Genomic DNA, 25593 nt, shown 5'->3' on the forward strand with positions numbered 1-25593 from the left:
CCTCAGTTTGTTAATCTGTGAAACTAGGCCAACTGGTACCTGCCTTACAGAATGGGGAGATGAAAGGAAATGATTGACGTAAGAAGTGTAATATACCTAGCAGAGCACCAAGCATTGTATAGAAAGTGGTGTGTTTTTCACAAAAAACTTTATTTGGTTTTTCTTTGTTTAGAAGTACTTATAAAAGTTTTCTTCCTACCATTAACAAATATATGTGTATAAGTAAGATTCCTCCCCATTTCCTTTCATTTTCTTGCTGCTGGAGTCCTGAAGCTTTTGTTTAGAAAACTGACTATGTCACATTTCTAAGCCTTGATTATTCTAAACATATAATACATTGAAAAAATAAATGAAATCTCAGGTTTTCTTGAGTGACCATCAGCATGTAATTGTTGATGCAGACTTAAAATTTTACATGGATGATTAACGATATGTACTTCAACTTGGGAAGTTAGACACTTTTATTTTCACTGCTTTTTAAATGAAAACATTTTTTTCTGCCCTTCCTTACTTTAAAAACTTTGTTTAGTTATTCATACTTTAAAAATATCTGTTTATGATGCAGCTTGCCCATATTCTCCTAGTATAGATTTGTTTTGTACAATCTCCTCCTCCCTCTCTCAATTCATTTATCTATGTAAAATAACCAGCAAACCATGATGTCATTTGCTTCTCCTAACCACCTGGGGACTGATAATATTGTTACTTACTCTATCTTAGAAACAATGACACCAAGACTTGGAAGAAGCCTTATTGCCATGGTTAATAAACAAAGAAAATACACATTCAATTAATAACGCATCCATAATGCTGATATTAACAGAGTGGAGGTTCTTTAATGGTAAGCAAAGCTATCAAAACTTACTCCAAGATATATATAGTGTAAAAGGCTGCATGTCTAAGGGGTCAGAAATGAACTAAGAATTATAACAAGAAGATGTGACCCACAGCACTGGAGTCCTTGCTCACTTTCTACACAGAATTGTATAGTTTTCTCTCCATGAATAGCTTTGTCATGCTGGCAGAGAAAGGACAAATATCTGAAGATGGTCCTCAGCAACCCTCCAACTGCTAGTGTCATTATAGTCATAATATGGTCCTAAGAGGCCCACTGCACCTTTTCCATGTCCCAACTCCCTGTGTGACCTTGGAGAAGTCTCTTCACCGCTTTTACAATATGAATATTATTATTCATATTATAAAAAATAATAAAAAGCAGCTAACATTTTTTATACTTATAGACAGCCGGCATGATGCCAAACATGTAAATGCCTTATTTCACTTAATTCTCATGATAATTACTACCAATAGTTCAGTTTTACTGATGAGGAAACAGACACCTAAAGAGGTAAGTAACTTGTCCAAGGTCATTCCAACAGTAAATGCCTTTCAAATTTTCTTCCAACCATGGCTTCGCTGATATAAATGGAATATCACTCAGGAGCATAAAAAGAACTCTGCTTGATGATATTCCCGAAGGTCTCCAAGACCCTTCAAGAAATCCCCGGGGCCTAGAAATACAGTCTGAAAAGTATTTGCCTAGGTGACCTCTAAGGACAATTCTGCAGTGCTTCTAGAACAGCCTGACACTTGCGTACCCGATGCCACATTCTGTATAAAAGAGTGAACCCTCATAAAAGCACTTGTGCTGAGCTAAGCACCCCAACAGGGTCTTCCTTGCTTTCTTGGCACTGCTCAAGAGACAGAATCACCCATGGCAACAGCAAAAGCCATCCTCCTTCCTTTCTTCCATCTTTAGATCCACCTTCCTCTTAGAAAGGTATCATTTGGTCGTCTCATCCTTGGTGAGCAAGGGAAAGAAGAAAGACCCATTTTAAGTTAACCTCGGTATAAGGTATGAGACTTAAACTGAGGTTTATTTATTTTATTTTACCTACTAGTATCTAATTGCTTCTACACCATGTTAAAAAGCTCTCTTTTCTCTATTGAATTGCTTTTGCAGCTTTAAAAAAAAAAAACAACTGGATATATTTGTGTAGGTTTATTTCTGGGTTCTACAGGTGGTGCCAAAAAAAAAAAAAAAAAAGTATACACATTTGAAGAAAGGAAAAAACTGAAAATTGTAATACTCAATATATACTGATAACATCTGCAATCATAAGAGGTGCTCAAAGTGTTTAACATCAGCATCCAGACACTTCTGATTATGGCAAACATCTCATAAAATGTGTATATATTTTTTGACACCCCCAGTATATTCTGTTCCCTTGTTCTATGCATTTTTCTTCGTCAACACCACACAGTCTTGATTACTGTAGCTTTAAGTCTTAAAACTGGGTAGAATAATTCCTCCTATTTTAATTTTTCAAAATTGTTTTTAGCTATTCTAGTTCCTTAGCCTTTCCCTGTGCATTTTAGAATAATCTTATCTTTATCTACAAAAGATCTTGCTGGATTTTTATAGGAATTGTATTTAACCTACGTATCACTTTGGGAGAATTGACATTTTTACTGTCAGTTTTACTGTACTGTGTCTTCTAATACACAAACATGGTACGTCTCTCCACTTATTTAGATTTTCTTTGATTTAATCAGCATTTTAAAGTTTTCAGCATTTAAGTCTTATACATGCTTTGTAAGACTTAAGTCTAAGTATTTATCTTTTTAAAGCAATTTTGAATGGTGTCATATTTTTCTTTTTCAATGTTCATTGCTAGTATATATATTCTATACAAGTGCTTTTTATGTATGCTTATATTTTGTATTCTGCAGCCTACCTAGCCTCATTTTTTAGTTCCAGGAGGGTTTTCTTGTGTGTGTGTTTTGGTAAATTCCTTGGGAATTTCTACCTAGATGATAATGTCACCCCAAATAAAGACAATTTGATTACTTGCTTTTTTGATGTGAATGCCTTTAATTTTCATTGTCTGCCTTATTGCACTAGATAGAACTTCTAGTACTATGTTGTGGTAAGAGCAGACATTCTTGTCTTGTTGCTAATTTTAGGGTGAAAGCATTCAATGTTTTATCATTTAGTATTATGTTTAGTTGGAGGTTTTCAGTAAATGGTCTTTAACAAGTTGAGAAAGTTCCCCTCCATTCCGATTTTTATGACAATTTTTATCATAAATTGGAGTTGAATTTTCACATACATTTTCTGCATTGATTGTGTGATTTTTCTTCTTTATCCTATCAATATGGTAATCTAACTGATTTTTTTTAACTTTTAATTTTTTTATTTTAAAGATGTGGGGTACAATTCAGGGTTAGTATGCAGGTAGCCTTGTTGATGAGGTGTACCAGTCTCTCCCCTGGCAGTTTTCCTCAACTGCCAATACCACCCCCACCTCCCAGCAGTTTCCCACTACTGCCAATCCCTTTCTTATAGTATTATAATAATTGTTCAAGGTCTGCTTTTGAGTGAGAACATATGGTACTGCTTTGTTTCTGTGATAGGTCACTGAGTATGATAGACTCTAAATTCATCCAAGTTGCTGCGAAGTCCATATGCTTGTCCTTCTTTATGACTGCATAATTGTCCATTTCATATATGTACCACAGTTTTTATCCAGTCCAGCTTCGATGGGCAGCATGGTTGGCTCATTGTTTTTGCTATTGTGAATACAGCTGCAACAAACATGCGTGTGCAGGTATCTTTTTTGTAGAATGACTTGAGTTTCTCTGGGTATATTCCCAATAGGGGAATTGCTGGGTCATATGGAAGGTCAAATTCTAGTTCTTTCAGAAATTGCCACACTAGTTTGCATTCCCACCAGCAGTGTAGAAGCATTCCTTTTTCTCTGCATCCTCACATCTGTTGTTTATTTTATTAATGATGGGCATTCTTACTGGGGTTAGGTGGTATCTCAATGTTTTGATTTGTATTTCTCTGATGATGAGTGAGGCTGAGCACTTTTTCATGTGTCTGTTGGCTGCCCATGTATCTTCTTTTGAGAAGTGTCTATTCATGTATTTTGCCCACTTTTTAATGAGGCTGTCTGTTTTTTTCCTTTCAGTGCATTTGAGTTTCATTAGGCCTTTGTCAGACATACAGTAGGCAAATATTTTTTCCTATTCTGTAGGCTTTTTGCTCTCTTGATGGTTTCTTTGACTTTGCAGAAGCTTCTCAGTTTGATGAGGTCCCACTTGTCTATCTCTTATGCTATGGGCACTTAGAATTTTGATCAGGAATTTGTTGCCAGTTCCAATTTCCATACAGGTGTCTGCATTTTCTAAGATTCATATTATAGTTAGCTGTCAAATTTATATGTATAGAGTTCATATTTCATTATTATCCTTTTTGACTTATTTAGGGTCTATAATAATCTCCCAGTTTCATTTTTGGTATTATTTGTGTCTTCTTTCTGATTCTTTGTCAGTCCTGTTAAAAGTTTGCCAATTTATTGGTTTTGTTTCAAAGAACAAGCTTTTGGTTTCATTGATTTTTCCCTATTGTTTTTGTTTTCAATTTCATTTCTTTCTAGTCTTATCTTTATTGTTTCTTTCCTGCTAACTGCTTTCAAGATTTTTTCTGTTTTTCAGAAGTTTGATTAGATTTATACATAAAGATTGCATTTATCTTGTTTGGAGTTTGGTTTCTTGATTCTGTCATGCCATGTCTTTTGCCAAATTTGAGAAGTTTTCAGTCACTATTTCTTCAAGCACTTCTTAGTTATGCCATCTTTCTCTTCTCCTCCAGAATTCCAATGGCATGAATGTTAAAACTTTTGTTACAGTCCCACATTTTTTTGAGGCTCTGTTTGTTATTATTTTTAGGTCTATTTTCTCCCTGTTCAGATCAGGTCATTTCTATTGCTTATTTTTAAGTTTACTGGCTTTTTTGTCTCCTTCATTCCACTATTGAGCATATTCATGGAACTTTTAATTTTTCTTATTTTATTTTAAGTTCTAAAATTTTCATTTGGGTTTTACATTTATATTTCTTTGTAGAGACATTATATTTCTTTGAATTTTCCCCCCAGCTGTTTCAAGTATGTCCATAATTACTCACTAAAGTATTTTTATGTAAGTTACTTTAAAGTGTTGGTCAAGCCAGGCACAGTGGCTCAGCCTGTAATCCCAGCACTTTGGGAGGCTGAGGCAAGTGGATTGCCTGAGCCCATGGGTTCGAGACTAGCTCCAGCAACTTGGCAAGACCTCGTCTCTACAAAAAAAAATAAAATAAAATTAGCCAGGTGTGGTAGTGCACGCCTGTAGTTCTGGCTACTTGGAAGGCCGAGGCGGAAGGATCGCCGGAACCCAGCAAGTCAATGCTGGGCTGGCCATGAGTGTGCCACTGCCCTCCAGCCTGGGCAACGAGTGAGACTCCACCTCAAAAAAAAAAAAAAAAATTCTAAAGTGTTGGTCAGAAAATTCTAATACTTCAAGTCATCTCAGTTTTGACATGAAATGTCTTTTCAGCTTTAGCTGAAAAAAATACACACTAGATGACTTATAAATAACAGAAATTCATTTCTCACAGTTTTGGAGGCGGAGAAGTCCAAGATCAAGGTGCTGGCAGATTCAGTGTTTGGTGAGGGTCTGTGTCCTGGTTCAAAGACAGCTGTCTTCTCACTGTACCCTTATATGGTAAAGAAAGCAAAGCAATCTCTCTCGGGGTTCTTAGAAAGACACTAATTTCATTCATGAGATCTTTACCCTTATGACCTCATGTAATACTAATTACTTCCCAAAGTCCTCACCTCCTAATACATCATGTTAGGGGGTAAGGTTTCAACATACTCATTTTGGAAAGTAACAAGCAATCAGTCTACAATGATACCCATATGAAGAAAGAACCTCTCATCATTACTGGGTAGGAGTTCTGGCCCTCCACAAGGCTTCTTCTGATAACACCTAGCTGGTAAGGGCAGGAGTGCTCTGTTATTGTTCCGCATATGGCCTCTGCTGACATCTTAGGAAGAAGATGGCCCTTTTACTGCTGGGATGGTTATGACAGTCCTCTCCAGCAGGTCTCCTCTGACACCATCCCAAGAGATGGAGGAGTTTCCCATATGGTCTTCATGGACACAGCAGTTGGGGTTTCATTATCACCTCATGGGAATGAAAATCCTAGTTCCCTGCTTGGTCTTCTCTGGCACCATCTCAGTGGAGGAGTTGGCATGCATCACTGTACCCCGATGAGGGTAAATCCTAGGCTTTCTACTCAGCATTGCTGTTAGTGATGGGACCACAGTTTTTTTTCTGAGGTGTTTGGAGTAGACAGTTATTGACTAGCCTGTCTTTCTAGGCTGCCCTTTTTTGGTCCTTTGACTAGAAAGATCAGGCTTTCATTGAAGCTCTTTTTGGTCTGTGCCCATTGGTGTTTCCAAGTTGCCAGGTTTTTCATCTCCAAGACTGAGATATATGAGGCAACGAGAAAACCAAGGAACTCACCACCTTATTATTCCTTTAGTTCTAGTGTCTCTAGCTGGTTTACCTTCTTCTCTCTACATTTTAGAGTCTTCTAATGTTGTTTTACATATGTAATGTCCACAGCTTTTAGTTGTACTTAGCAGGAGGAATAGAAAAAAGAACTTCTGCTCCATCTTCTCGAAACAAAATTCCACTTAACTTTAAATGAGTCACTTGCAGGAGGGTGAATTCTGAGTCCCGCAGAAAGAAAGTACAGGCTCTGATTGGAGCATTCCCTTGGCCCTGTGAATTCTTCACCTTGTAGAAGGGCATAAAGTTAGAATTTGGCTCAAATGGGGTCCACAGCCTTTTATATTCAAAGTGTAGTCTGTAGACCGGTGGCATTTGTATCATTAGGGAACTGGCTAGAAAGGCAGAATCTCAGCCCCCATCCCGGAGTTACTGACCCAGAATCTATGTTTTACCAAGATCCCTGGATGACACATAAACATTAGAATTTAAGAAGCCCTTAACTAAAGCAAGAAACCAAATACACTGAGAATAGGGCAGCATTGCCTTTTGGTAGTGATGGGAAGCGGGAGTGATTCTTCTTATGGCTAGTATTTTATAAGCCATATGGGAAAATCAGTCCAGGAGAGAGAGATTCTTAAATTGTTCTCCAACACCTAATTTCTTGGGGACAGAAAGTGAAATTTCAATAGGGTGGATTCTGAGTCTCGCAGAGACTTCACAAACTTCCTAAGTATGTATTTCCGGGATAATGACTTCATTTCCCAGAACTTTGGACTTCTTGTCTATACAATAAAGAAGTTGAACCAGATTATCTCTTTTTAACCCTCCTTCTAGGGAAACCAAACTCCCTTGAATGAAAAGCCACATAAAATTGTGGAAAGAGCATGGATTTTAGAGGCAGGCCAACCTTGTTTCACATTATATTTCTACTGCATAGTTGTGTAAACTTGTGCAACTCAATATCACTGATCTTCAGTTTCTTGTCTCAAACAATGGGGTGATAAAACAGTGGAGTGACAAAACCACTCTTTTGGGGATGTACAAAGGGAACCTAACACAGAACTATGGCTCCTAGCACAAGCTCAATAAATACCAGTGTTTATTCCAGCACTAAAATATATGCCTTTTGTAGAGAATTGGCTGATACTATAGGCAGAACAAAGACACTGAAACTTGCAGACATGCTATGAATCCCAGCTTTTTCATCTGTTTACCTGAGAGGGTCTCTTTTTTCACAAAAAAAGGTCTGAGCATCATCGGCAGTGCCAGAAGCAGGAAGACTTAGCTCTGAGTCAGTGGTCAGATCTATTAAAAAAATCCACTGCTCCTTTTCAGACTGAACACAGAGGCCTAATTCTCGGGGTCTGTTATCTCCCTCTCCACACACCAGGTAACCAGGGGACTTCAAGAAAGATACCAGGAGAGGAGAGATGAAATTTCTATAGGAAGAGAAGGGAGAAAAATGAATCGCCATATCTTGATTTTCTCTCCCACATATCTACAAAAGGCAAAGCAGTTAAGTCGATTGGCAAAGGAGAGAAGAGGAAGACAAGGCAGCAATAGGAGTCATGAGATAGCACAGATGCCCAGTTACATTTATTTATGTTTTTAAGAGACCAGACATGGGAAAAAAGAAAGAAAAAAGATGGTAGCACAGAATAGCTGTGCATTTTTAAACGTACAGTTAGAAAAAGGGAAAATACCATTTTGACACATTTTCATTCCAAACAGGGTTACAATATTAATTGGCTTAGTAGACTTACAATCAGCAATTTCTTTTGCAGTGCACAGGTTAATGGAGTTGCCAGAGTGCCTCCGATATGAAATTGTTGCCTCATAATTATGCGGTTCTTCAAATTCAGCACTGAGAAGCATGAAGAAAAAAAGGTTACGTAAGATATAACATTTCTTTAAACACATTTTAAAACTTTTGTATTTTTTCCTTATTATAGAAGTAATGTAAGTATGTCTGGCCAGTATGGTGACCCAAGCAGATGTGGAAGGCATACCATTCTTACTCAAAAGGCATAGCAATTCTGGGTGAAATATAACAATGTGAAGAGTGTTCAGAGGTTACATAGCACATGTAGAAATTAATAAAGTAAAATTTCCAGGTGCCAGACAGAGAGAGGAAACTCACAATTAAAGATGCAAGCGAGAGCTGTAGTCAAGGGAGTCAAAGGGAAATTGAGGCCAGATAAAGAGAAAGCTTAATGACTGGGTAGCTGGGGATTTAATGTCTGAGTCATAGCCTCATCTGAACAGGAAGCTGACAAACTGAGCTATTAGCATAAAATCCAGAATTACAATATGATGTTCAATCTGTAAAGCAAGTTCTAAAAAATAACTGTCTACACTCCCAGGGAAAGAGCAGGAAACTTTTCTATCTGACTATGGCCACAGGAGCTTAAAGAGTCGCCCATGAGAAATCAGAAACTTGAAAACCCAGCACCAAGTACAGAAGTGGGGTATAAATTCATACAATCTGTGTATTTCAGAGACACAAAGCTAAAACTGGCACTTGAAATCCAAATCCCCTCTATAAAGGCAAATCTGAAATGATTTTGTAAAGATGCTTCCACAATCCAAGGCACCTGTGGTTCTAAAAAACCAAAAACAAAATATGCAGTTTAGAGAAATTGATAGAAACTGAAAACCACACAAGGGATGAACCATAATAAGATGGTCAGACAATATGACTAATGGAAGAATTAAATAATAGAACAACATGAAAGTTAAGCATGTGTTGACTGTTCAAGAAAATAAAGCAAGGAATAAAAGCCATTAGGTAAAAACAAGAGACTGCGGGGAGGAAAAAAAAAAAAGAGAAGAGATCTAGGGACAGGAAAAAGGAGTTATCGAATAAATACAGTTCTCAAAATATTTAATGTACTGGTAAAAGGTATCCTAAATGTAGAAGATAAAACTGATGAATTATATAGATCTGAGGAAATTACCCAGAAATTACCCAGAAATTATCCAAGGTATACTAAATGTAGAAGATAAAACTGATGAATTATATAGATCTGAGGAAATTACCCAGAATGTAGCACAGAGAAATTAAGAAAGAAAATATTTAAAAAGAAGTCATAAAAAAGGATAACATGAGCAGATCTAACATTCATATACTAGGGATTTTAAAAGGAAAGGAGAATAATGAAAAGTAGCTAATATTCAAATTATAATCGCTTAGATTTTTCTAAAATTGAAAAGGAACATGAATCCCTCTACTGAAGGAGTTTCAGTAATAAGAACTAACAATAAACTCATGTTTATACAGTTTGTAATAAATTAGTGTAAGTCAAAGAAAAGATGTACAAGCTGTGTGAGAGAAAATACATTATCTACTAAGGCACAGAAATCAGACTGGCAATGAACTTCTCATTAGCACAATAGATAAGAGATGGTGGATATTGCTTTAAAGTACCAAGGAAAGAAAGCTGTCAATATAAAACCTATCCCAGCTAAATTACCAATCAGGGTGAGGAAGAAGCAAAGATGTATTCCGAATGCAGGACATGTGTTTGCTACTCACAGATCCTTGCTGAAATACATCAAAATGACATACTTCAGTCAAAAGAAATTGAACTAGTAATGAAGTAGGATGTAGGAAATAATGTTGAGTAAATAAATGAATAGGTTACTGGTAAATCTAAATATTGACTGTAAAAATTACTAATTTGGGAAAATTTAAGACTAAGATGGAATTAAGTATTAAATAATAATATGGAAGATAGTGGAGGAGGATTATGGGACTTATTCTCAAGTATTTGTGTTATTTAGAAGCAGGATAGAAATTCTGATTAACATTGGACATTATCCATTGTAGACATCAACATTTATTTGTAACAGCTAAAAAGAGTAGAAAAAGAATATTTAACTTCTCAACAAGTAGAACAGGAATGTATGTAATGATAATGCTTATATTTTTAAAAGAAGGCAGAAAAAAGGAAAAATGCAAGTATAGCAATTGCATAGTACATTATAATGTGAATAGTAAAATAGGCCAATAATTGCAATAAATGTACACAGATTAACAGTCCAATAAAATAGATAGTATCCAACAGAACATTTTTTAAACCACCAAATGCTACTTTTTATGTTAGCAGACAAATCAAAATCCCAGATAAGTGTACAAGAAACAGACCAAATATTACCAAAAGAAAACTGAGGCAGGCATATTAATATTAGACCATACTTTAGCATGACTATCATAAAAATGAAGAAAGGTACGCCCAAGTGCATATATACGCATGTACAAATTAAAGATAAGAAAGACAAAACTAGAGTAAGTATTAGGTTTTCAGAAATCTAAGAAAATGTAATGATCAGCTCTCTGTCAATATCTGTGAAAATTTAGAGAAAATTGGAAAATTTATAGAGAAATATATAATTACCACACAGACTGAGAAAGCAACAGAAAAACGAATATGCCAATAAATCATTAAAAAACTCTTGTCAGTAGTACTCATTCTCATCTTTCCCTCTACCATCTCCAGCTCCAATTCACCTCTCTTCTTATTCTCTTCCAAATAGTTGTATAGGCAAGTTTTCATGAACAGCTTTAGGGAATAGTAAAGGAGGAAAAATTAATCTACTCATTTTAAGAAGACAGAGTAATTTTGATGTTAAGAAGTTAATAAAATTAACAATTTTATCAATTAACAAAATGATTAAAAAATAAGAGAAAATATAACCCAATCTCACTTAAGAGATTATAATCCATATTCATGAAGAAAAATGCTGGAAAAATGAATTGATTAGTATTAAAAATAACTCAAGAACAACTAAAATTTATTCCAAGATTTCAAGTTTGGCTTAACATCAGAAAATCTATCACTGCAACTAATCACATTGTTTCAATAAAGGAGAAAAAAAATTATTTTAATAGATACAAAAAAGCATTCCATGGAGATAATTTGTTAACTAGGTTATCCTCCAATAAACATTATAAATATTGGTAAGGTGTAACAAAGAGCTATTATCTAAGCTATTGAAAACTTCAACAATAAGAAAAAAGATAAACCCATAAAAAACTGGACAAAAATATATGACAGACATCCAGAAGAGTGAAATTGAATAGCCTATGAAAGCAAACTTCTAACCTCACATAAAACAGGGAAACTAAGATGAGAATTTAGTTCATACCCATTAGCAAGAATCCCAGTTTGAAAATAATACCTTATTTGGCACGAATATAGAGAAACAGGAAATTTTTATATAACTTTAAGAGTATGAATGGTTACAACCTCTTTGGAGGATAATTTTTCACTATCTAGTAACACTCAAATTGTTCATTTAGTATCTTTAGCAACTGTAGTAAGTAAATACCTTAGAGAAACTTGCCTATATTTACCTACAAATGCAGGAGAATGAATACTGCAGAATCATTTGAAATGGTGACAATTTAAAACAACCTATATGTTCCTCAGTGAAGGACTGTATAAACAAATCGTGACATGTTCATACGATGAAATATTATCCACCAGTTATAATGGATAAAATAATTTATATACAACAACATAGTATATTAAAACACAGCTTTTTAAAAATGTTGCAGAAAGATAAAGATGCCAATTATAGTAAATTTAAAAATACAATAGCTTTAAGATACATGAATTTGCAGAGTTCAAGTATAAGAATACACTAAATGGATACACTCCTGAATTCAAGGTCAGAGTTGCCTCTAGGAAGAGAATTATGGAGTGAAACAAAGTGGACTTCAACTGTATCCATAACAAACGGAAAATGACAAACCGCATCACACCAAATGTGGATTGTACATAGGAGAATAAATTACTTATAACACTACTGCCTTAATGCAAATGAGGTCTCAGCATTTGGTATTCTTCTGATTTTTTTTATTTATATGTGGATTTGCATAGTTATCATCGACAATGAAAAGTTGGAACTCTCTCTTCTCTTTTACCCCTCATTTCTTGTTATATTTATTGTTATACCCTAAGCACATCCCACCCGATTGTTTTCTCTCCTTTGTTTGATCATTTTGGGTGTTTTCTGATTTTCTTTTCTTTCCTTTGCACATCCTCTCTGTAATATTTTTAAAGATGTATGAATAGTTCATTTTGCTGAAAAAGAAAAAATAAACTCCAATGCATCAGTGACTTCTCTCATCTGAGTTCCCCTTCCCCTGCCTGAAGTCATCGAGAGAAACTTTCTTAAATTACAGGCTATGCCATATGTCTCATGCTCCAACAGCCTAACAATCTTATCAAGTGTATGGTAAATTAGCTTTATTAATAAGAAACAACTTGTGGAAAAATTGAAAGAAGATATCTAATCAATTTCTTGGACTACTTTGGTCAGAAATGAATAAGTATCTGGCTTAAGATGATCATAAAGAAATCATTTCAATCAAATGTTTAAAAAATAGCGTTTTTCGGATCGATTGTCTTTGCAGAGAATCAGTCCTAGAGTTCATGTCAAAAGGGAAAAAGAATGTTGTGGATGTATTTTAATCCCCTACCTTGCTACCTGAGAACGTTTTTTACCTTTATCCTCAGTCTATTAAAACTATATCTGAGATCCACCTTGATTTAATACAATGTGGATCAAAAGGAGGAACTTGGATTGCAGGAAGTAAATAACTCTATGATTTAACTATATATCTATGCATCAATTTTTTGATTTCTACATTCATGAAAAACTGGCTGTTTTCAGGATTATAGGCATTGTTGGGAGACAATATACAATAACAGACAGACTTGGAGCATGGAGTCACACAGATCTGAGTTTGAATCCTAGCTCTCTTCCACTTTCTAATTTTAAAGTATTGAGTAAATACTTTAATTCTCCAGTTTCTGCTCTATAAAACAGTAATAATAAAATTGACTCTAAAGGTATGTTATGGATATTGAGTGAATTATTTGCCCTCTGTATGTACGCATTCTGCAAAAGCGTGCCAGTAATATTATTGTATTGGAGGACAGAAATGACTGTATTCTTAGAAGATCATTTTGAGGTCTACATTTTTCTTTATACTAATGGCATAGCGTCAGGTTTCTATCTCCTCATATTTCCTTACAAAAAGCTTCCAGTTATTTAAATATTACTTAATGTGGCAGCTCAAGAATGTAATCCCAGCACTTTGGGAGGCTGAGGCAAGAGGATTGCCTGAGCCCGCGGGTTCAAGACCAGCCTGGGCAACATGGTGAGACCTCATCTCTACAATAAATCAAAAATTAGCCTGGTGTGGTAGCATGCACATGTAGTTCCAGCTACTTGCAAGGCTGAAGCAGAAGGACTGGGCCCAGCAGGTTGATGCTGGGGTGGCCATGAATGTGCCATTGCACTTCAGCCTGGGTGATGGGGTGAGACTCCAACTGAAAAAAAAATTACTTAATAAAATGTTAATGCTTCTTTTAAGCTTTTTTATATATACTTTTTAAAATTTTCAAGATGTGGGGTACAATTCAGGGTTAGGTATACAAACATTGATCATGCAGTTACCCTTGTTGATGAGGTGTGCCCCTCCCTTCCCTAGCAGTTTCCCTCAACTGCCAATTCCACCTCCACTCCCCTGGCAGTTTCCCACTACTGCCAATCCCTTTCTTATAGTACTATGATAATTGTTCAAGGTCTGCTTATGAGTGAGAACACATGGGACTCTTCTTTGTTTCAGTGATAGATCACTGAGTATGATAGACACTACATTCATCCAAGTTGCTGCGAAGTCCATATGTTTGTCCTTTTCAGGGCTGCATAATATTCCAATGTATATATATACCAAAATATTAAAGCTTCTTAATGATATCTTCAATATTATCTGTGTTCAATAAGCAACCTTAAAGGCAAAGCGAGTGTTAACAATGAATTACAAAACCAGAAATTTTCTAATTTTGTTTGGACCCTTGGGATCCCATCTTCAAAATATTTTTTTTTACCAAGCTGGATTCCTCTGGCTGAAGCATGGACAAATAATCTCTTCTAGTGGCTGTTTCCACTTGCCATGTCTACTTCTAGGCCACATCCCTGAAAGATCTCTGCAGAGTTCCTCACTGTCCTCAGAGGAATAATTTGTCAACCTCTATATTAAGGTATCCGTGCTAGAGAAGTCACTTACACAGCTCACTCAGATATCTCACCTGGTTAAATAGTGAAATTAGTAATCTCAGTAATAGCTACCATTCCTCAAGGGTTGACCATGTGTTTAACACTATACTTGGACTTGTTATATGCATCTCTCACTGGCTGCATGGTCTCAGAGGCCTAATTTCCACATAGGGTCACATAGGTGAGAGTTTATTGGGGGAATAATTGAGTTATCCCATGGGAAATTTCCTTTCTCATCTTCTCCTGTACCACATTGCATGATGGTTAGTCAAAAAGTTTTACTGCAAGAAAGTTCTAGAAAATCTAAAGAAGAGTTTGCATTAAGTAGAAAGATTGAGACTTGAATCACAAAACTGGTTAGCCATATGTTAATTTTTTTTTTTTTTTTGAGTGGAAGTCTCACTCTGTCACCCAGACTGGAGTGCAGTGGCCACTTCTGGCCACCGCAGCCTCGACCTGCTGGGCTCTGGCGATCCTTCCGCCTCAGCCTTCCAGGTAGCCGGAATTACAGGCATGCGCTACCACGCCCGGCTGATTTTTTGATTTATTGTAGAGATGAGGTCTCGCTGCCCAGGCGGGTCTCGAACCCGCAGGCTCAGGCAATCCACTCACCTCAGCCTCCCAAAGGCGCGGGATTACAGGCTGAGCCACCGAGCCCGGCCATATGTTAATTTTTATGGAGGGGCTGGACCTAGGATGATGACCCAGTTTCTTCCACTTCTTATTTCAATGGGTCACACATGTTGGAGACAGGAAGAACGGGAGTAGCTGAGTCAAGCAGTTGCTCTGTGTACCATTTTACAAGTTTCTGGTGACAAGGGAGTATAAGAGCATCTGATTTCTCAATTACCCAAAGTTCCAAACTGGCAAAATTCCTATTTCCAGTAAATACTTTTAGTAAGACTACTGTCTTTACAGGCCTTTACCCCGTAAGAGATCTTTCCCTTGAATGAAATGATTGGTGATTGAACTTTTGAAAATGATATCCATGCTATCTAAAATGGATCTCAAAATGCATTTGTGCCAAGTTCACAAAGATATATGATGAATTTGAAAGGACACTTTTATAAGCTATTAAAACTTTTTTCTTCTACATATTATTAGCAGTTAAAAGTGAACAATCAATGAGACAATAGAACAGAACTGTTCATGGATAATCAATCATAATTATTATTTACTATATGTTAAGGCTTTGGAAAGACAGAGACAAGGGTAAAGCTCAGCTCTACCTGGCTGTGACCTCCTTATATTGGTGGTTTGACCCAAGTCTTGTTATTTATTTGTTTGTTTATTTATTTATTTTTTTGAGTTGGAGTCTCACTCTGTCCCCCAGACTGGAGTGCAGTGGCCGCTCCCGGCCACCGCAACCTCGATCTACTGGGCTCCAGCGATCCTTCCGCTTCAGCCTTCCAAGTAGCTGGAACTACAGGCGTGTGCTCCCACGCCGGGCTGACTTTTTGATTTATTGTAGAGATGAGGTCTCGCTGCCCAGGCGGGTCTCGAACCCGTGGGCTCAGGCAATTCACTCACCTCAGCCTCCCAAAGGCGCGGGATTACAGGCTGAGCCACCGAACCCGGCTGTTTATTTATTTTTGAGTCAGAGACTCATTCTGTCACCAAGGCTGGAGTGCAGTGGCATGCTCATGGCCACTGCACAGCCTCAACCTGCTGGGCTCAGGTGATCCTTCTGCCTCAGCCATCTAAGTAGCTGGAACTACAGGTGTACACCACCATGCCCAGCTAATTTTTTTATATATTGTAGAGAATAGGTCTCACCATGTTGCCCAGGCTGGTCTTGAACCAGTGGGCTCAGGTTATCTCTCGCCTCTGCCTTCCAAAGTGATGGGATTACAGGTGTGAGCCACCGAGCCCATCCTAAATGTATACACTTTTTTTTTTTTTTTTTGGTCGGAGTCTCACTCTATCACCCAGGCTGGAGTGCAGTGGCACGCTCACGTCCACCACAACCTCTACTTGCTGGGTTCAGATGATCCTTCCACCTCAGCCTCAACTAATAGGAACCACAGGCATGCACCACCATGCCTGTTTTTTGTTTTTTAAATTGTAGAGACAAGGTCTCACCATGTTGCTCAGGCTGGTCTCAAACCCCTGAGCTCAGGCAATCCTCTCACCCCACCTCCCAAAGTGCTAGGTATGAGCCACTGCACCCAGCCTCTCATTAATTTTTAATCCTCTTTTAATGAGGATGAGATGATACAGTTTATGCTGTGCTTAGTGTAGAGTATAAAGCATGTGCTACTTCCACAGCTCCTACTTCCACTTTCACTATCACTTTTATTACCATTTTGACTTTCACTATTCTACACTTCCACTACCTCTGCTTCAACTGCTACCACCACCTCTGCTACTAGTTTTCCTCTATTTTTATAGAATACACACACACATATATATTATTGTGCCTACATATATAGCTTTGTGGTTTTTTTGTGTGTATATATGTGTATATATATATAAATACATATATGTACACACATAAAACCCTGTGTACATATATGCATTTATATGATATGTATCATAACCTTACTAATTATATTATGATTTCTACTACAATAACATACAACAAATACCACATCTATCAGGCCTGGGCACTGAGTATTCCTTCTAGTTTCATATGTATAACCCAATTATTCCTAAAAAGGACCACAAAACTATGACCACCAAGTCATAGGAAGGCATGTCAACAATAATAATCACTGATAATTACTGACCATTTACTACGTGCCAAGCATTGTTTCAGTTATATGCATCAATTTATTGACTCTATGAACTAGATACTACCATTCTTTCCATGTTCAGATGAAGAAATTGAAACATAAACCAAGCTCACAGAGTAGTAAGCAGCAGAGCAGAGATTAGAAGCCTAGTATGTGAATCTGTTATTTGACTGACCAATCACTTACTTAGTCATGAAATAATTGTTGTTTCATGACTAAATAAGTGGTGGGTCAGTGGAATAACAGATTCCACTGTGCCCACTGTGTGCAAGGTCCTGGGGAAACATAACTGATACTTTTCTCATGAAATTAGCAGTCTAAATAGATATCTTTAAAAATGCTTCATGATGGAAAAATTCTGACTGAGACAGTGTGGCTAAAAATCTTTAATATGATCCTATGTTTACATCCTGAATAAGCCCTGTGTTGTCTGGTACCATAGGGCAAGCTATATCACATTTCTGGCCCTTGGTTTCTCACTTACAAAATGGGCATATTAATATTGCCTTCCTGTGATGGTCATGGGTCTAGAATGAGTCTAACAGATCTGAAAACGCTAAGCAATGCCCAGCATGTGGCCATACTCAACCATGAGTTTCTATTCGATCTTACTGAATATACCTGTGTACAAAAATAACCTCCCAGTCTGCAACTTGTGATTGGTTCCTTTCTCAATCACGACTTTTGTCACTTATCATCTGAATGCTACTGAAAAGCAAAGGCAAATCCTTTGATATCTTAGCTCCACCTTGGCAAGTCTCCCTCACACAGTTCTCCCTTGCAGGCAGAAAATGAAATCCTAAGGCAATGTTTAAGAGCCTCTGTCTGGGGGATATCCAGGCTCAATTCATAGAAACCCAACTGCCTTTTGTCATAGGTAGAGTGTCTATGTGAATCCTCAGTAAGGCAGCCTGGGATGGTGATTGAAAGGCTGTGTTCCGGAGCCAGGCTGATCAGGTCAAACCTGGGTACTGCTGATCGAGTTACATCAACCTAGATCACTATACTGACTCTGTAGTCAGAGAGTCCATGAACCATTTATTGTACTTTATGGGAGTGGTTGTGGTGGAGAGTTTTAAAATGAGAGAGTGGGCATAAGGCACAAGCCTTTATCTATGGAAAGTGTTCAATAAATAGAAGTTATAGGTGATTTTTTTTGGAAAAGGGAGAACATCTGAAAACATGAAAGAAGAGAAAAACTCTTAGTAAATTTACTGCTCCTGCCACCACTGCCTTTGTGAAAGGCAGGCCAATCAGTGGTCCTGTGTGTCCCCTGAAGTCCAATTAAAAAAGGATAATAAGTTTTTGAAGTGGCTTAGGCTGAAGTCACCTGAATGTTCTGAGTCTAAAACTCCATAGGGCATAGGCTTCAAAAAATTCTTTCTTTTCATTCTTCCCCCATAGTGATTCAATTTATGCCAGCACGCCAGGATTTCTGGACCTGCTTTCACTGCTCAAATATCACTACAAGGAGACTATTTTGTTGTTGGTCAATCTGATCAGGTCTGTACCACTCTTAATTACCTGAAATGCAGCCATTCAGGAAAGAGCTCTGCAGTTGCAAACCATTTAAAATCTAGCCTTAAGTGATTCTGTCTCACATGTACCAAGGCACATGACGTGTTTTTTGTTGTTGCTGTTAAGTAGCAAATACCAAAGAGCTTCAGGAAGGATCCTTCCTGTCTTGTACTGAGCACTGATTATGTGCCAAGAACTTCACATATGTTCTTATCAACAAAGACGGAAACAGCAACTAACCTAAATATTGCTCTAGATTCTTCTCTTTCTTCTCTTTCCGATTCTTCTCTTTCTTTCACATGTCTCTCCCCACAACTGATCAAGCAACCACTGCTTTTCCTCCAAAACAGATCTTGAATTTACCTTTTTTTTTTTTTTTTTGAGACTGAATCTTGCTCTATCACCCAGCAGGCTGGAATACAATGATGCAATCATAACTCACTGCAGCCTTGAACTATTGAGCTCAAGTAATCCTCCCATCTTGGCCTTCGAGTAGCTAGGACTACAGGCATGTGCCACCATGCCCAGATAATTCTAAATTTTTGTTGTTGTTGTTGAGACAGGGGTCTCTCTATGTTGCTCAGGCTGGCCTCAAACTTCTGGCCTCAAGTGATCCTCCCGCCTTGGTCTCCCAAAGTGTTGGACTACAGGTGTTTGCCACTGTACTTGGCCCATTAATTGAAAACTCTCATTTCTACCACCCTGTCCAGGTCAAGTTACTTAAACTCTCTGTGACTCAGTTTCCTCATCTATAAAATAGTATCTGCTTCTTAAAATGGTCATAAATGGAATCATATAGGTAAAGTATTTAAAATAGACACTATGAGTATGGGTTGCTAGTTTTATTGTTGTTGTTGCAGTGGCTTCCTCGGTTGTATTGTTTCCACACTACATTTTTTAAATTCATACACCATTCAGAGTGATGTTTACAAGATAAATGTCAGTTCATGTCACTCCCTGGCTTAAAACTTTTCAGAAGCCGGGCTCGGTGGCTCAGCCTGTAATCCCACGCCTTTGGGAGGCTGAGGTGAGTGGATTGCCTGAGCCCGCGGGTTTGAGACCCGCCTGGGCAGTGAGACCTCATCTCTGCAATAAACAAACAAATCAGGCGGGCGTGGTAGTGCATGCCTGTAATTCTGGCTACGAGGAAGGCTGAGGCGGAAGGATCGCCGGAGCCCAGCAGGTTGAGGCTGTGGTGGCCGGGAGCGGCCACTGCACTCCGGTCTGGATGACAGAGTGAGACTCCAACTCAAAAAAAACAAAACAAAATAAAACAAAACAAAAAACTTCTCAGGGGCTTCCCAATACATTTAGAGCAAAGTCCACACTCATTCCATGGCTCACAAGATTCCTCACCTCCATCGCTCTAGCTCACTGTGCTTCAGTCAGGCTCCCTCCCTTCGGGTTCTTTAAACAGACCAACGGTGGTTCTCCCTTGAGACTTTGCACCACCTATTCCCTCTCCTGGAAGGTTCGTCTCCTAGACTTTCCTATGACTGGACTGGGTCCTTATCATTTGTTTCTCAACCCAAAAGTCATCATCTCAGAGAGGTCTTTCTTTTATTGACTGACTGACTGATACATCATAGATGTACATATTTTCAGGGTACATGTAACAGTTTGCTAATTTTTTTATAATTTGGAAACATCTAACAAGGGTAATTGAGATTTGCCTCACAATTTTCTTTTTGCTAAGAGTATTCAAATTATTCTTTTCCAGCTACCTTGAAATGAACAATAGATTTTTTTTTTTTTTTTTTGAGTTGGAGTCTCACTCTGTCACCCAGACTGGAGTGCAGTGGCCGCTCCCGGCCACCACAGCCTTGGACTGCTGGGCTCCGGCGATCCTTCCGTCTCAGCCTTCCAAGTAGCTGGAATTACAGGCATGCGCTACCAAGCCTGGCTGATTTTTTGATTTATTGTAGAGATGAGGTCTCACTGCCCAGGCGGGTCTCGAATCCGCGGGCTCAGGCAATCCACTCACCTCAGCCTCCCAAAGGCGCGGGATTACAGGCTGAGCCACCAAGCCCAGCTAACAATAGATTTTATTAACTAGAGTCACTGTGGATCTATCAAACACTAGGTCTTATTTCTTCTATTTAACTGTATAATTATGTCCATTAATCGATCAGAGAGACATTTCTTGATCATCCTAAACTTTATTTCACTTCCAATCTCCCGTTATTTCCCAGCACACTTAAAATTTTTCTATATAGCACTTATTACTATTCACATAAGGACTGCAGATGCATTTTATCTGGCTAGAGTCTTGTTATTATAATTATCATTATTTCACTCGAAGGCCTGAGGTAAGGCATCTATTTCTCATTTCCATAGGATCAACTACTCCTACTGTCTGACACAGGTCCTAGAGACAGTCACATGGTATGCTCAGCTCTAGAAGACACTTACATTTCCCACTCTGCATGGGGCAGAAATATCAAAAACACAAATATAGAAGTATGTTCCCAAGTACTAGGTATAAGAGAGGTCATCCAGAAGATTCAAAAGAAGCTTATTGTAAATTTTAGAGGCTATCATCAAAACAAAACCACAAAATTAAAAATTTCAACAGAGAAAAATGGCAAACTCTTGAGAATTCACGTACAGACCTTCATCTAAGGAACAATGTACTGTCTGACTCTTCACTTCTGAGACATACAGCCTCTCTCTTCCTTGTGTGTCTAAGTTAAAGATTTCCTGAGTCAGGACTATTCTCTGACACTTCTTAATGAGAGAGAAGCCATATTTATAGCTAATGAATAAAATATTAGCCAACTCTGCTAAGCCCTGACAAAGACCCAGGCTGATTGCTGTCTTGGGACTAACCTTCTGTACTCACACAAGTTAGGGGCTGCTTATTCAAGAGTGATGCCAGCCAGCTTGGTTTGCACAAAAGAATAATGACAGAGAATAGTCTCCAAAGAGCCATCTCACTGTTGGGAACTAATGAGATATTAAGATATCAGAGATAACAAGGGATGGAGAGGCCAAGGTTGAAGAAACTAAGACTCATCAAGTGTCTTTTGTTTACACCATGCTCTATGCAGTTTATCTCACTTGGCTTTGATGACAACACAATGAAGTAAACACTCTTATTGTGCCCACTTTACAGATGTGTGCATCAAAAGTCTGAACTGTTAAATGACTTGTATAAGGCATGGAGGAGATGTTTGAGCCTATGCTACTCTGACTCCAGAACTTGTACTTGTGCCATTACACAACGTCACCTCTTATATTTTATACAAAATATGAAGAAACCAAGAAAAATGATATTATACATACACTGAGTTCTTAGCATAATTATTAAAATATGTATCCATAGAAATACAGCTAGAATACAAAGACTCATGTATTCTAGCTGAATTTCTATGGATATATATTTTAATCATCCATATTTTTAATGGCTGAAAAATATGAAAGTTTTAAGTTAGGGAAGAGTGTAGTCCTTAGATATTTTAAGAACTGTCACATAAAGAGGGGTAAAGGTGGCTGGGCATGGTGGCTCAGCCTATAATCCCAGCACTTTGGGAGGTCAAGGCATGTGGACTGCCTGAATCCGTGGGTTCGGAGCCCGGGCAAAGTTTTTATTTATTGTGGAGACCTCATCTCCACAACAAATAAAAAATTAGCCACTTGCCTATAGTTCCGGTTATTTGGAAGATTGAGGAGGAAGGATCACCAGAGCCGAGCAGATTGACGCTGGAGTGGCTATAAGCATGAGTGCCACTGCACTCCAGCCTGAGCAAAGGAATGAGACTTCAACCCCCCTCCCAAAAAAAGGAGGGGTAAAGGTAATGTCTGCTGTATCAAAAAGTGGAATACTGAACATATGACTGAGATTTTGAAATAGAGAAGTCAACTTTTTTCCCAGCACATCTTGAAGAACTTTGAAATAAGTAAACAAAGTGTGTGTGTGTGTATGTGTGTGTGTGTGTGTGTGTGTTTACTCGTGACAAGATATTTTATCTACTTTGTACACCGTTTTATTCTCGATGTATGTAAGACTTCTTGGCATAAAGTAGATGCTCGATAAATATGTGTTAGATGAATAGAATCTGCTCCAACAAAGAAAAATACTAGACTCTCCAGTTATTGAGTTCCTCATCAATAGATTTTTGAAGAGACTAAAGTTCTGAGCATGGATTCTTGCCTATTGTGGAAAGTTATTTAATAGCTAAAAAGCTATATCAAGCACTCTAGATGCCAGGTATTGCCCTAAACACTTTGCAATCTTTATTTAACCTTCACCACAATGGAATGACTTATGTACTGTCAATATCATCATTTTACAAAAGTCAAAACTAAAGTTAGCAGAGGTTAAGGCATTTGTCCAAGCTTGCATAAGTGTTAAGTGGTAGGGCTTGGATTCAAAACCCGGGTCTTCATTAACTTTATGCTACATGCCCTGGCTACATCAGATAATCACCATATCCCTCTCCAGCAGTGATATTCCACATACTCTATTTCTAACCTTAGTATCTTAATGAAGATTATTAACATGAAAACAGATGTTCTCCTCAAACAAGCACCAATTTCCATGAAAGTTATATTTAAAGCTATCAGGCATCATGACACTTACACATTCAAACTAACTTGTCTTTGTCAAGATAAAGTCCAAAATTTGTAGCATGGCACTTAATACATTTTAGTATCTAACCTCATCTCTTTTTCTATATTAGAAAATTTTTGCCTGTTTATTTTTTCCTCTTTATACTACCTTCTTGCTTTCAGTCAGATCTTACCTCTATACTAGAAGTCCACAGGTCTGCCTATCCATCAGTTCATCTATTTATTTGTCTGCCCATCCATCCATCCATCGGTTCATCCATCCTCCCACCCACCCACCCACTCATCCACCAATCTACCCATTATATGTTAGAAAGTCTCTATTTCAGGGAGCAATAGTCTATCCTCACTCTCTTATAGTCTCACAAAAAATAAGATAAGTCAACCTAATTCCTATCTATCCTTCATGAAGTTGCCCCTAGGTATTCTGGTCCTGCTTCAACCCTTTTGCACTTCACTCTTACAGCAATATTGCTCATACCATAATCAGTGCACAGTGAACCCTCATTTTAGATGGGGGTTGGGTCCTAAAGTCAGTGTAAAAGGACAAAATAGTCAAAATTGCCCTTGTAAATTCCTTAGGAAGATAGTGCCACATGAGACTGAATATTGTCTTTCAATAGGCTCATCACGGCAAGTTTGTCCCTCATTTTGCATGTTGAAACAGATTTCTTGTTTCTTTGATGAAAGTAATAGAGAAGTTAGCTCAGCTTAGAGCCAAGCTGGAGAAAAAAATGTATATGTATCTAAGTCAGGTGCCATGGCTCATGTCTGAAGTCCCAGTACGTAGGGAGATGAGCTGGGAGGATTACTTGAGCCCAGGAGTTTGAGACCAGCCTGTGCAACATTGCAAGATCTTGTCTCTACAAAATATTTAAAAATTAGCCAGATGTGGTGGCATGCACCTGCAGTCCCAGATACTTGGCAGGCTGAGGCAGGAGGATCACCTGAGCCCAGGAGGTAGAGGCTGTGGTGAGATGTGATCATGTTGATGTACTGCAGCTGGGGTGACAGAGTGAGCTCCTGACTCAAAAAATAAATAAATAAATAAATAAATAAATAAATAAATAAATAAATAAAAGGTATCTAGTTGAATACAGCTATCACCTTACACTCATACTCATCCTGAGATGCTCACAGTACTCATACTGTGAAAAGGCATGAAAGCACAAAGACTGAATGAGAGCATGGCAGAGGCACATTGTCCTGTCAAACTGTCACACGGTGCTCTATGCTCCTTGAGTAAATACTGCAAACCATCGCCTGAGCCATCTAGATTATGTTCTCTCCTTCACATAAATGCACATGGGACACAGCTCCACAGACCTGCCTTTTGCTGTCACAGAACTCTCTCAGATAAACAACTAAACTAGGCATTCCTGGAGCACCTGTGAAGTGTGTCTGGCACCACATAGTCTATTCCTTGTTGAACAAGGTCATCTTACCAATTCCTTGGTGTACAAGATCCCCTGCAATGTGGTTCCTATCTATCTCTACAGTCCCATTTGTATACTTTCTACATTCTATTTCTACTTATTTCTAGCATCCACAAATTAGATACAGTACTTCACACCTCCTGCCTCTGTCTACAGTGCCCCTTCCTGTGCTATGCAGTAAACGTTCATCCTCTACTCATTTCAGAAGTTTCTTCTTCAGGGATAGGTTGCTTGAATTAATGTCCCATTATTCATCCTTTCCTGGATCCCTGCCCTTTGCCATGTAAACTTACAGTGTCCTTCTACTCTGACTCTGGGCCTGGCTATGTGACTTGTTTTGAAAGATGTTGGCAAATGTGACATAGTAAACACTTGAAAAGTACTTGTGCCATTGGGTTTGTCTCACTTGTTAAGGACAGTTACTGGGCTAACTTCCTGGAGGAGGAAAGACAGATGGTGCCAAGTCAAGATGTCCCAGGTCATCCTAGATCAGCCTACTGCAAGTTGCCCTCAGACATGTGAACCACCCCAGTCAGTATCAGCAAAGCTACCTAGATAACCCGCAGTTGATTGCAAACATTAGAGTAAGACCAGCTGACCCCAGCACAGATCAGCTGTACTCCAGACTCATGTTGTGTCTATTGAAGTGTTGTTGTTGCTTATTATGTAATATTAACATAGCAATGGATAACAGACACATCTTTACAGACTTCCCCGACCATCCCAAGGAAAGGTGACCACTCATCAGAGCAACCTCTGAATCCTGTGTCTTCTTCTATTACAAAACACACTTTACTACTATAAACATTTGATGAATGAATAAGTTTGGATATCCTTTTAAGAACAATCTTCTTGGGAACAGGAACATCTTTGTGATAGAGGTGAGGTTAGAAGAGTTTGGTCATATCTGGGTC

The 25593-nt window shown here is 38.1% G+C and overlaps 1 protein-coding gene across 1 annotated transcript in view; it reads right to left on the reverse strand.

Moving 5' to 3' along the window:
* The window catches only part of FYB2 (FYN binding protein 2), a 77739-nt gene that overhangs the window by 45214 nt on the left and 6932 nt on the right, over positions 1 to 25593 (reverse strand). The window contains 2 exon segments of the mRNA XM_008053055.2: positions 8112 to 8212; positions 17786 to 17837. Coding sequence (XP_008051246.1) covers positions 8112 to 8212; positions 17786 to 17837 — 153 coding nt within the window.

This window comes from Carlito syrichta, unplaced genomic scaffold (genome assembly GCF_000164805.1).
Source record: "Carlito syrichta isolate Samal-C Ts95f unplaced genomic scaffold, Tarsius_syrichta-2.0.1 Scaffold287800, whole genome shotgun sequence".
NCBI classification, from domain to species: Eukaryota; Metazoa; Chordata; class Mammalia; order Primates; family Tarsiidae; genus Carlito; species Carlito syrichta.